Source organism: Propithecus coquereli, unplaced genomic scaffold (genome assembly GCF_000956105.1).
Source record: "Propithecus coquereli isolate 6110/MARCELLA unplaced genomic scaffold, Pcoq_1.0 Scaffold27, whole genome shotgun sequence".
NCBI lineage: Eukaryota > Metazoa > Chordata > Mammalia > Primates > Indriidae > Propithecus > Propithecus coquereli.
The window spans coordinates 11,523,817-11,536,774 of record NW_012148285.1 but is presented as its reverse complement, the minus strand read 5'-3'; the positions used below and the strand labels follow the sequence as shown (position 1 = coordinate 11,536,774).

General features: G+C 49.1%; 1 protein-coding gene across 1 annotated transcript in view; it reads right to left on the bottom strand.

The window, feature by feature from the left end:
• The window catches only part of UMOD (uromodulin), a 17,244-nt gene extending 8,709 nt beyond the window's left edge, over positions 1-8,535 (bottom strand). The window contains exons 1-7 of the mRNA XM_012647547.1: positions 8,502-8,535; positions 6,871-6,985; positions 4,901-5,677; positions 4,690-4,797; positions 3,331-3,539; positions 2,425-2,573; positions 331-576 (exon numbers count right to left, since the gene is read on the bottom strand). Of these exons, the coding sequence (XP_012503001.1) occupies positions 331-576; positions 2,425-2,573; positions 3,331-3,539; positions 4,690-4,797; positions 4,901-5,677; positions 6,871-6,955 (1,574 nt within the window). The 5' untranslated portion in view covers positions 6,956-6,985; positions 8,502-8,535. The remainder of the gene's footprint in view (positions 1-330; positions 577-2,424; positions 2,574-3,330; positions 3,540-4,689; positions 4,798-4,900; positions 5,678-6,870; positions 6,986-8,501) is intronic.
• Positions 8,536-12,958: the final 4,423 nt, after the last annotated feature.

Sequence of the window (12,958 nt, the reverse complement as noted above, 5' to 3'; positions counted from 1 at the left end):
CAAATACATATATATTTGATAATGCGTTAAATAATAAGGTCTAGTGAAAATTCTATTGATAGTAGTATACTGAGTAAGTACTTAGTACTTAACTACCCAATACTTCTTAGTAATTAAGAAGTACTGATGAGCCCTAAGAAGTACCGATGAGCATAAATGGTGTCACGTGTCTGCTAATATTTCTGTGATTTGTTGCCTATATTCATCCTGGGTGGGAATGCTAAGTTCCAGCTACAGCGTAGTGAAAATAAAGATGTAATTTTCCCCCATCCAAGTCAAAGACTCCTCTGGAGTCCACCCCTGGGCCCCCAGGTAGGAACCTCGCCTTACCTGTCCTGGATGATAAAGTACTTCAGGGGGTCTGTGGCGTTGCTGCTGGGCGTGGCGTAGCAGTTGGTCATGAGCAGTGCAAACCGGGACAGGTCGCCCCCATCCAGGATGATGCCCACGTAGAGAAAGGCGTCGGTGGTCAGCGTCACGGAGGAGCCTTGGTAGGGCTGCGTGTAGGAAGGACTCTGGAAGAGCGCCATCCGCACGGTGAACATGCCTGTCCCGCCCACGCTGATGTTCAGGACACTGCAGGGGGGAGGGGCTGGTGAGAGGACCAGACTGGGAACAGCCACAGATGGGCCACCCTTTCTGGTCTGCATTCCTGGCCAGTCCCTTGCAGCTATTTGCATTTTTATCCAGCAGTAGGACTGGAGCCCACCAACCGTTGCTTTGCAAACTGCGCACGCGCAGGTCACCTCTGGATCTCATCAAAATGCAGGTTCTGATTGGTAGGTTTGGAGTGGGGCTCGTGCTCCGCATTTCTAACAAGCTCCTGGGTGATGGTGATCCTGCTGCTCCCTGGGTCACATCCTGAATAATATATCTAAGCCCTCATTTGGTGGCCCTGGCCACCCCTGTTGCCTTCAAGATGGAACAAACAAATTCTGGAGGGAATCACCTAGATTCCTTCTTTGATCTCCATCTAGAACAGGTTAAAAGGGATGAGCTATTATGAGTCCTACAGACCTGAGTCCCAGCTCCATTGTGAGGTACTAACACCTACGTCAGAAGATGGGGTTTTACAGATGGGTTCTTTTTAACCACACTGAGAACAGCCACGCTGATGTAGTTCACTGGCCGATCCCACCCAGGACACTGTAAGACTGAGGCCACGTGAAATACGGTACATGCGGAATGCTCAGCGACGTGGACGTCCATCTTACAGTTGAGAATCAGGTTATCAGTTTGGACGGGGGCGAGATTCCCAACTCGAAACAGAGAGAGATTGGAGCACACACGTGTTGCTCCCTGGAGACTGCTTGTCCAGGTGACACTCCAGCCAGAGCCTGCAGTGACCAGCCTTCTCCCTCCAAGTCAGCCACGCACCCTCACACCCTCACCAGTGCCCGGCACTCTTCCCTGACTTGGCTGGCCCAGAGAACACGTAACTACGTGTGAGCCTCAAAGGGAAGGTCACAGTAGAGTGGATGTTCTGGGCCTGATGTTGGAACCCCGGATCTACCACTTACGAGACTTTATAACTTTGGGCAAGTTACTCAAACTTCTCTGAGCCTCAGTTTCCACATCAGTATAATGGAAATAAGAATAATAATACCTGCATCTCCTGGCGCTTCTGTAAGATTTCAATAAGCTGTTCCACACAGAGCATTTGACACCATGCCTGCCATCCCATAAGCTCTCCATAAATGCTAGTTCTTATCACTACTATTATCTTTTCCAGCATCAGCATTATATTGGCCTGTGATTCATCATATCCAAAGATTTTCAGTTTTATTTAGCAACAGGATCCTTTTTATAAAAATAATAAAACCTCATGTGACACCCAGTATGGGTGGAGCTTCTCTGGCTCACCCCTGCAGTTTCTCTGCCACGGAACCTCCCCCTGCTCCCACACCAAGACACTTCCAAAGACCATATGTGCAAAGCCCTCTTTAATCAAATTCCTTCAAGTGACAGAGAAGGAAGGAAAGTGAGGTCCAAAGATGGACTATGATTTGCCCATAGTCCCATAGCCAGGCTGGACTGAGACCCCTCCTTTCTTCTGCTCCAACCATCCTGCCCCTCTGAAAAGCTAGAAGCTCTAATATTATATTTGATTCACTTCTGCAGAGTGCTGTTGTATTCTAAGAAAGGCAGTAAAGTATTCATTGCTAAACCCATTTCACAGCTGGGAATATTGACACCCAGGGAGGACATATCAACTTCCCAAAGCCATCTGGTGTATGCCAGAGTCTGGATTTGAATGTGGACTCCAGGATTTCTAGCTGGGCTCTTCCTTTGCGCAACCCTGGCTAACAGCCCCCACTCCCCATTCCCTATGGGTGGCAGTTGACAGGGAGACTGGTGGCCTCGTGATTAAGGGGTTGTGGGGTAGAGCTGTCCCGGGGCCCTGGGGACCCTCTTGGGCCGCACCTGACCACGGGCTGCAGGGAGGTCATCAGGCTGACTTTCATGTCCAGAGGGTAGGAGCAGGCAAAGTTGATTTTGATGTTGCGGTCACGGATGATGATCTCATCTGCCAGGTAGAGGATGTTGCTGTAGGTGGCGTGGGTCTCATTCTTCTGTATGGGCAAGGTGGGGGATAGGAGAAAGGGGTGTGAGTGAGGCTCTGAGTAGGACTTCAAAGCCAAAGCCATTTGTCTCTGGCCACCTGCAAGCTGCCCTCCTAATCTCTGTGATAAAAAGTTACAGCAGCAACAAATATTCATGAATACATGGCACGTGCCAGGCCCTGAGCTGAAGGCTCCTCCTGCATCATTGCCTTGGTCCCTTCGATGACCCTAAGAGGCAGGGCTGCCACATCCTTGCTTCCAGGATGAGGAGGGAGAAGCAACCCTGCACTCACACAGCATTTACCCCCGGGCTCCATGTGAGGAGGCCTCTGGAACGGAGGCCCTGGTTCTCCGAACATCAGTGACACAGACCCTGTGTCCCAGGACCGCTGGAGACAAGCAGACCTGCTTCTGAACCCAATGCTCTTACCTTCTGCCTGGGACAGCCACTGCCGTCTGAGCCCTACTTTTCCCATCTGTAAAACGGGGAACCGCCACCACGGATCACCCTCCTTATCGGAAGCTAACGTTTATCGAGTGCTTACTATGTGTCGGTCATTGTCCTAATCAGTTTTACACATTAACACATCCAATCCTCTCAACATCTTTATAAAGCAGGTACTATTACTTCTCCACTTTACGGTTGGGGAAACTGAGGCATGGCCAGGCTAAATAACACACCCAAGCTCCTACCACTGGTAAGTGATGGAGCTGGGGCTTGAACCAGGCAGTGCTCTGAATCTGTCCCCCACTGGCCAGGACATACCGTCATCACTGTCCCACAGGGGCCAGCCTGGGCTGGGGTCACCACAGACACCCAGTCCCGGTTGCCTCTCTCGTTGAAGCCCGAGCACCGGCTGTCACGCAGGTACATGAAGACCTTCTCGAAGCCAAGACTCTTCAGCTGGCACTTGCTCAGGGACACCTTTATGTCATTGGCCCCACACTCCAGTCTGCGCTCCAGGAGGGAGATATCTGAAAAGGGCAGGGTTGGGGGTCTGTGTCTGCAGCTCAGGGGCCCAGCACATCCCCAGGGTGATGGGGACACAAAACTGGATTCCTGGCATCACTGTATGCACCCGGTGGTCAACCACCCAGTCCCATGTTCCCCTAAGGATGGGTTGCATACAAAATGCAGGAGGCTCGGGGTCTTTCCCTGTCCCATCATTAAATAACATTGAATCTCAGTTAAAAAAAAAATTAACTGCAATTTTTTTCCATCCTCTCTATATCAAGGAGACAGTCCCAGCTTGCTGCTAATGTCTTTAATGTCCTGTACTTGCTAATCTCCCTCTTAACCAGAGAGACCTCAGGCTGAGAGTTTGGGGCAGGCAACAACATCCAGCTAGAATTGTTTTTTTTTTTTTACCTTTTTAAAAATTAAAGTTATTTTTTATTTTTAGTATTTATTTTTAAAAAGCATCTTATCAAAGTATTACACAACTGCTGGAATTTAATAGCTTTCTTTTCATTGTATTTATTTTGACAGTGAACCTTCTAAAATAAGCGTTACCACGGACAGACGCAGTAGTGACCACAAGCTTCCCAATTTTATGTCAAAGAAGAAGGGATTCAGTCCATCGGAGGAAAAACAAGTTAATAATAAAGATCACAGCACAGGTAATACTTGGATAGGGCAAATTTGTAAAATGGATACTTGGACATGACTCAAATCATGACTGAAGTCTGGAAGATACTAGCCAGCTTCAGTAATTGTACAGGTGAGAAACCCGAGGCTCTGGGAGGGCTGATTTCTCGCTCAGGGTCCTGAGCTGGTCGGTGGGCTGGCTGCCAGGCCTGTGTTCTGGTGCTGCAAGAACATGGCTCAAGTAGATTTTGGCTACCAGGTGGCAGCGATCCTTGTGCCCACTGCAGTGTCAGGGTCTCAGAAACAAGGCTGGGGGTAAGGAGGCCCCCAAAGCTTTGGAGCCAACTAAGGACACTCAGAGAGCCCCAGAGAACTTCTGGTGGGTTTTCATGGGTATTAGCGAACCTTCCCTTTTCACTAAGACTGGATATGTATTCCCTGGGCCACACCCACAGGGCCCCCACCTTGCACACAGGAGTGCTTCCCTCCCCCAGGCGCTGACAGGTTGCTCAACTCGCCTCATCCCACTGGCCTCACCGGTGATATTGAAGTCCCCTTTGCACTGGCAGTGCCATCTGCCATTATCCGATCTGCAGTCCTCGTCTATACTGCACTCATCGCACGTCCCCTCCACGGAGCTGGGGTCTGCAGGGTCACAGATACAGACAGACAATCAACAAGGATGCAGCCCAGTCCTGGGTAGTGCCTGTCTGGGCCTGGGACGGGCTGCGGGGAGGCGCCCGCTCACCTGTGCAATACGCCAGATGACACTCGGGGGGCGCTGTCAGGTTGTAGACGTAGTAGCCGCCCTCACAGGCCTTCACCTGGACTGGGGCGTCCCACAGGCAGCAGTGGCCGCTCCAGTGCGCGCAGGCCGTGCGGCTCACGATGCCCTCCCCGCTGGACGGGTGCGTGCCGTTGAGCCACATGGGCGCGGCCGTGTTGCAGCGCAGGATGGGCACGCAGGTCTCAGCCATTCTCACGCCACCCTGGCCCACGAAGCGGTACCAGCCATTCAGGCCACTGTCGCAGGCATAGCCCTCCCCGTACTCGGTGCTGCGCCAGTACTCGTCCAGGGTGGTGTACGCCTGGCACGGATCGGTGCACACCAGCGCGTCGCCCTCGGGCAAGCAGTCCAGGCCCGGCCCGCAGGAGCCTGGGGAGCACTCACAGTGCCATCCGTCCCCCAAGTAGCCTGCGGGGCACACGCATGAGTAGCTGCCCTCCTCGTTGACACAGGTGGCCAGGGCGTGGCAGTGGCTAAGCCCTGACTCAGAGCACTCGTCCACGTCGGTGCAGCCGAGCCCTGGCGTCCGGTGGAAACCCTCCCGGCAGACGCACGTGTAGGAACCCAGAGTGTTCACGCAGCTTTCGTTGGCTGAGCAGTTGTGCGCCCCTGGAATGGCGCACTCGTCCAGGTCCTCGCACACAAGACCGTCACCGCTGAAGCCCTCCTTGCAGGAGCACGTGGTGATCACCCCGTCCTCCATGCAGGTGGCATTGCTGTGACATTCAGAGCACCTATCTGCAGACAGAAGAGCCCAGCCTCAGTGTGGGCAGCTAGACCAGTGGCCACCCAGAGACGCCTCCAAGGCCCCCCGAGGGAACCCACGTCCTTTAAGACGTATTTCCTAGCTGACTCCCTGCAAAACAAACAAGCAAACAGACCTCCCCAATGACGTCTGAGCTTCCACCATTCATTCTTCTGTGTTAAGCACCGCCTTCAAGCTGTATCTTTGAAAATATCTACATTCCCACATCCAGAAGAATTCTGCATTCACAGAGTTTCTGTTACTGTGGTAGGATTTATGGTGAACCTGTCTTCCCTGCCTTTGCACATTTTACACCTTCTGCCCAGATCCCCTTCCCTGCCTGCTAAATCTTCATCAGGGTCCTGTTCAATGTTTCCCCTCTCTGAAGACTTCCCAGCTGCACCTGGCAGGGCAGTGGCACTTTGTCCCTCCCTTACCAAAACATTAGTTTAAAAAATGAGTTTTTGTTTATTAAGCATTTTTTATATGCCAGGCAATAGGAGATGCACTTTTCATTCATTAGCTCGTGGGATCCTTCCCAATGGCCTCGTAAGATCAGTTTTTTATTTATCCTTATTTTAAAGATGAGAAAACAGAGGTTCAGAGTGATTAAGCCACTTGCTCCATTGGTGAGCAGTGGAGCCAGGATGAAAACCCAGATGACAGGACCACAGAGAGTGTGCTTTTAACCGTGACACTACAGTAGTATGTGATGTGCTCCCAGAGTACTCCAGGGTGGGCTGAGGGCGATGTTCAACCCTCTGTAGGTTGAAACGGAAGGTGTTTGGAGCCACCTGGGTGTGTTCAAATCTCCAGTGTGACTGAGTATGTTTCTGACCTTCCAGCAACGTGCCTGCATGCCTGAGCGTGTTCTAGCCTTGCCTCTCACCATGTGATCCGAGGACCACAGCACCAGCATCGCCCGGGAGCTTGTTAGAAATTCAGAGTCTCGGGCCCCACTTCAGACCTAGTGAACCAGAATCTGCATTTTAGCAAAATGTTCAAATGATTCCTATGCACATCTAAGAAACGGACTTAGAATAAAGACCATGAAAATCCCAAGTGTAATAGGAGAGGGACTGAGACCGCCTCCGCAAAGGGCAGCGTTGCTCCCAGCACGCATGCGCGTGCACGCACACACACACACACACACACACACACACACACACACACACACCCCGCTTACTTGTTTCGGAGCTGTCAGTGGCTACAGCTGTGATGAACCAAGAGGTCACCACCACCATCAGCATCAGAGAGAAAGACCGCCCCATTCTTTCTGCTCTTCACAGCTACTTCTGGTCCTGGGAACACTCGCCCTAAGGCAAGGAGAAGTTGGTCCCTTGAGTTTTCTTTTCTGTCTCTGATGCCTGAAGTCCTGTGAACAGAGATGGCTGGGATAAAGGCATAATCTAACTCCGCTTCCCACCGTTGGGAGTGCTTTGCTTGTATTCTGTACAGCTTCAGGAGGTGCCATTTATATATATAGGCTATAAAAGTTGTGCGATGCTGCAGCCCTGGCTTTAGTGGGGATTTCCCCTCTGTAGCCCCACACTTACCCGCACCCACAGCCCAGCCTTGGCTCCCCAAGTCTCAGCACCTTGCATGTTTTGAAGAACTGAGTCTCTCATTTGGAGCAGGAAGTAACACGATGGGGTAGTGTTCTGGACTCACCACCTTATTGAAAGCACCTTTGATTTTGAACAACCAACTCCTGATTCTCTGCCTGGAAACTTCCAACTTGCCCAGATCCATGTATTCATTCAACAAACATTTATTGAGTAGCTACTATGTGCCAAACAGGGAGCTAGGTGTCAAGGAGAACCATGAACGCAGCAAAGTCTGTGCAACTTCATGCAGCCCACGCGTTGCAAAGAAGTGGCTTGAGATAAGCACCCGAGAGATAATTCACCTTAATGATGCATTTTAATGTTTCTAAAGTAGTCACATGTTATTTCACCCAATGTTTACAGCAGCAAAATAGGGTAGCATGGTGGTTAAGTATGTGGGAGCTGGAGCCTGCAACTGGGATTCAAATCCCTGGCTTACCAATCACTAACACTGTGATTTGGGGCAAGGTATTTTAATTCACTGAGACTCAGTCTTCTCATCTGTGAAATGGGGATCATTGCTTACACAAATTGAGTATCTACAATGTGCTGGGCTCAGTTCAAAGATGTCCCTGTGCTCAAAGAACTTGTGTTCCAGAGCAATATTTTCCAACCCTTCGTGACCATGATGCACCATAAGAATTTTGTGTCATGATCCAGAGCAGTAGCTCCCGCAAGTGTGCGCACATGCATAAGCAAAATGAAAGTTTTATAAAGCAATTCTTATCCTTACTGTGTGCATTGCTTGCTGGTATATTCTATTTAATTAAAAGAAAATTCTGGATATAACCCACAAAGGAAATGATTTCATGATTTCAGTTGCGACTTATAGTTTGAAAACCACTACGGTGAATAGTAATCGACTGCGTATTGTCACTAGGATTAAGTAAGATGGTATCTATGTAAAGCAGGGCCCAACACATAGTAAGTGCTCCTGTTCATTGCTGTATCTCCAGTGCCTGCTACATGATAGGTGCATAACTAATATTCACTGATGGAATGGAAGAATAGTGGTCATTGTTATTAGGAAAACTTAGGCTCAAAGAGAGGAAGGCTGACTTGCCAAAGATCATGAAGCCAATATTTAGCGGAGTAATGACCCAAATCAGGTCTCACCCCAGTGTCCATACTCTTAATTTCCTCCCCCTCCCAAATAGAATGGGAACCAACAGAAAAAGGGGAAGAAGCTGAGCTAGGAGAAGGCAGCTACAGACAGCCTTACCTGAAGCCAGGAAGGTAGAATTATTCTGCTCACAAGTGTGTACCTCGTACACACGTGTATATATACACTATGCATTTGCCCCAGGCTGACAATCTCTCCTCCAATTATTCTCTGGTTCTGTTTCTTGAGATTGTTTTCCTGGGGGTGGTATATTTTTCCTTTTGGCATAATATTTGCCTTTTCCAAGCTGTGAGGTGGTTGTTGTTCTTTTTCCTAATAGTTAGAGATCCCAAATAATTGACATGAGGGGTCACACCTGTGCCCGGAAATACAAGGACTCTGTTTTGCACCTTTTGGCAGCAAGAGGTTCCTTAGTTAGAAATTAACTGGCAAAACAGTGCCAAGGTGCTGGGCTTTTTCTTGGTCACTGACGAGGACAGGGTGAACTCAAGGGGTCAGGCAGAAGCCAGTATCTGAAGCCAGGGGGCATGAGGACAAAAAGGATGTTCATTGCCCCTGCTGGGATGTGCACCTATCCCGGAGAGGCCACCTTCCGAAAAAACGCAACCCCAAGGGAACAACCCCCCCCCCTTAGGGTCCAGACATGAGCAAGAGAGCTCAGGAGCTGAGAATGGCTGAAGGTCAGAGCCAGAAGATAATTCAGACGTCATTGAACCTGACCTTCTCTGTGAAACGAGAAATCTGAAGTCTAATGAGTGGAGGTCCCTTGGGAGGTGGAATAACTTTGCGGTTAATAGACTGACTTTGGAGACAGTCAATCTGAATCCTGGATCTGCCGTTTATTGTTTGCCAGTGGGTTCGATTCTTAACCTTCCTGAGGTCAGTTTCCTCATCTACAAAACGAGAATACCCATCTTCCACAGTTGTTATAGTTTAAAGGAGACGATGCAATTAAAGACACGCAGTGATGATAATATCTGTGGAGGTCCTGCAAATGCTGCTTTGCTGTTGTACAGTCACCGAGGTAGAAAATGACAGAGCCTGAGCTAAAACCCATGTCTCCTGACCCAGCTGCACATTAGTTGGCAATCCAAAAATCAGTGTAAGAGTGGACGTTATCATGTTAAGAAAAATCAAATGTTTGTGAACTTGGGCTGAACAGGAAATATAACTGCAACCCTGCACTGACTTTTCCGGGACTTTTCCCATTCTGTCCCATTCAGTGGTAGGGAGCCCATCGGTGCTGGTGCAGTCATCTCCTCGGGATAGTGCCATCGGAGTGGAATTTCTGCGTCAAAGAACTCCCAAACAGCACCCCAGAGAGATTTTTAAAAATTAGTTTGCAATCCCACCAACACTACTCACCAGTCCTGAGCATTGGTAACTTCTTTCATCTTTGCCAAAAAGATAAGTGAGAAATATCTCATGTTGTTCACTTTTGCAATTCTCTGATGAAAAGAGAAATTATCATCTCTTCATTTATTTACATTTATTCTTTCTTTTTTTTTTTTTTCCTGAGCTAACTGTTTATATCCTCTGTCTTTTTCACGAGGCCTTGTCCAAACCCTAGTCTGGGTGTCTTTAAAGATTTAAAGAGGGTGACCCCAGGCAGCATCTGGAGTCGTCTGGGCAAAGACCTAGGCAGGAAAATGGGGAGTTTGGGTTGGAATCTATTAATAAGTGTAATAACCATGTTTTCTAGTTTCTGTATTTGATGCTTTCACACTTTAGGGTCTTGTGACCCTGCAGGGACTGCCCCTCCCAGGGCCAGCTAATTACTACAGATAGCAAACAACTCACCTGTGAATGTGCCTTTCATTTGCAAACAACCCTATCTAAAGCCCAATAACCCCCAGCCCCCTGGGCTCCTTTATGGGGTTCTCACAGTCAGGGCCACTACCCCCTGCTCTAATCACCCCAGGGGACCAGAGACCAGGCAACTAGAAAAAATTCCTATGCCCCGGAGCCCTGGGAAATTATTCAAACTCACCAACCCTAAACCCACTTACCCTGCTGCTCCCATTCCTTCCTGCAGAAACCACAAAAATGGCTCTTGCCAGCATTTTCCCCTTGTTCTCTTTACTTCCTGACCGACCAACCCCAGTGCTGCCCTGGGGGCTTCCTCTCCCGGGACATGACATGCCCCTGCCTCTCGGGATCTGCGGTATAACAAACTACCTTTTCAATGGCGTCTCCTGCTTTGTTGCTCACCAAGATCACCAAAGACGTCCACGTTGCCAAATTCAATCATTATTTTTCTCTTTATTTCCAGGGTAGTGCTCAATACGAAGCTGTTTTTGAACCTTACTCTCTCAGCTGTTCCTTCTTGAAACTCTCTTCTCCCTTAACTTGCAAACACGGGGAGAAGACTGGATCCTAACGATCTTGACAGCTACCGCTTACTGAGAGCTTCTCTTGTGCTCAGTGTTGCCTCCATTGTCTCAAACAATGAAACACAGCAACCTGTGGTACACAGAGGAAGACTGAAGTTCAGAGCGGCTGAGTAACTTCCCCAAGATTACATAGCTAGCTAGTGCTAGATACAGACTAAAACCCAAATCTCACTCACATTTATCCCTATGATATACTGCATTTCTTGTAAAGAATATTCCATGCCCGGCTGTGACAAGGCCTTAGAGGGACAAGCGGTTTTAAGTCTTTTTCAAGAGAGTGAAGCTAAGGGGTAGTGAGTTTTGACAAATTGATCAAACAGAACATTAAAGGTTAGAATGAGAGGTTGGTATGTGTTGGAAGGTGGCAGGAAATTAGCCAAAGGAGAAGTTGGGAGTTGATGCTCCCAAGAGAGGAGTATCAACTGTCCCCCCCAACGCCCGCCTATCTGAGCCCCCACGTCCTGAGGCTCTAGTTACACCTGGGGGACCTGCAGGTGGCACACCCATTCTCTGGCTCATGGCCTGCCAGGGGCTCTGTTCCACGTGATTAGTCCCAGCAGCCCCCATGGACCCCTCCTTCCACTGCCAGCCACATGGTCTTAAGGCCGAGGCAGGTGAACCTTGAACCGTGCCCTGAATACTAACAGCTGCCCCTGTCGGGGCACCTTGTTCCCGTGAGTACCAGAGCCCCAGGCTGTTCCCTGCTTCCTCCGAATGTGGACGGACCAATCAGGTGAAGAGGTGGTACAGTGGGAACTGGCTCTGAAGGCCTGAAAAGGCACAAACAGTCTTTGCCCTACATGACAGGTGGGAAGTGGGGAGGCCCAGATGGTTTGTGGAGACCTTGGTCCCTAAAATAATGCAGCCCTTCTCTTCTCAAGAGAAGGTGTATCGTCACCTGATTGAAATGACATAAATCAGCAGTGTGAGTCTGTGGTAGGCTGAATAAGGACCCCAAAATATGTCCACATCCTAGTCCCCGAACCTGTGAATGTTGCCTTACAGGGCAAAAGGGACTGTGCAAGTGTGATTAACAATCTTCAGATGGCGAGATCACCCGATTATCCGGGTGGGCTGGGTGCAATTACGATGGTGCTTACAAGAGGAATGAGGGAGGAGTCAGAGTCACAGGGAGTAGGAGACATGAGGATGAAACACAAAGAGTGATTCTGGGACAGAACCATGGGCCTGGTAACGCAGGCAGCCCCCAGAAGCTAGAAGAGTCAAGGCAAAGGAGTCTTCCACAAGGGACCAACTCCGACAGCATCTTGACCTTAACCCAGTGAAACTGATTTCTGGCCTCCAGAATGCAAAGAGAATAAACTTGTGTTATTTTAAGCCACTAAGTTTGTGTTCATTTGTCAGAGCAACAACAGGAAACTAATACAAACTCCAGTTTGGATCTGTGCACAACTGTCAGCAGCTCTGCCTGTTGGGATGACTATGGAATCATGCATCTCTCACCTGATACGGAATTTTTCATTTGATCCACAGGCATTTATAGAGCATCTACTGTGTGCTAAGCAGAGTTCTAGGCAATAGGAAAACAGCAATAAATAGATATGTCCACTCTCACAGGCCTTACATGCTATGGGGGGAAGCAGGCAATATACGATTGCATAACCCAATAATAAGATGTCAAATATTGACCTCCAGGAAGGAAGAGGTGGTGACATTTGAGCTGAGATTTGAACAATGAAAAGGACACCGCTGCGTGAAGACTGGGGGTGGTGGTGGGGGGAGCGTATTCTGAAGGGAACACAAACAGGGATAGGAAATTTGGCTGATTCAAAGAATAGATGGGAAATGTGGATAGAGCCCAGAAAGTGAAGGACAGCGGGAGGAAGAGAAGAGATCCATGGGGCCAGATTTTCAAGACCTTGAAGGCACAACAAGCAGACTGGATTTTACTTTAAAGGCAATAAAGATGTTGTTTCAGGGTTAAACGAGGTGGTGGTTCAAGTGCTCATGGCTACAGCTTTTTAAAAGATGGCCCCAGCAGCTGTATGGAATATGGAGGTTTTGGCGGAGCCGGGGGCAGGAACAGAGTGGCAGCAAAGAGACCAATCAGGAGACTTCTGAAGCTGAGAAGTGGAGATGAAGTGGGTGGAGTCACATGGACTGATAAGTCACTTTTATGGTAGTAAAAGG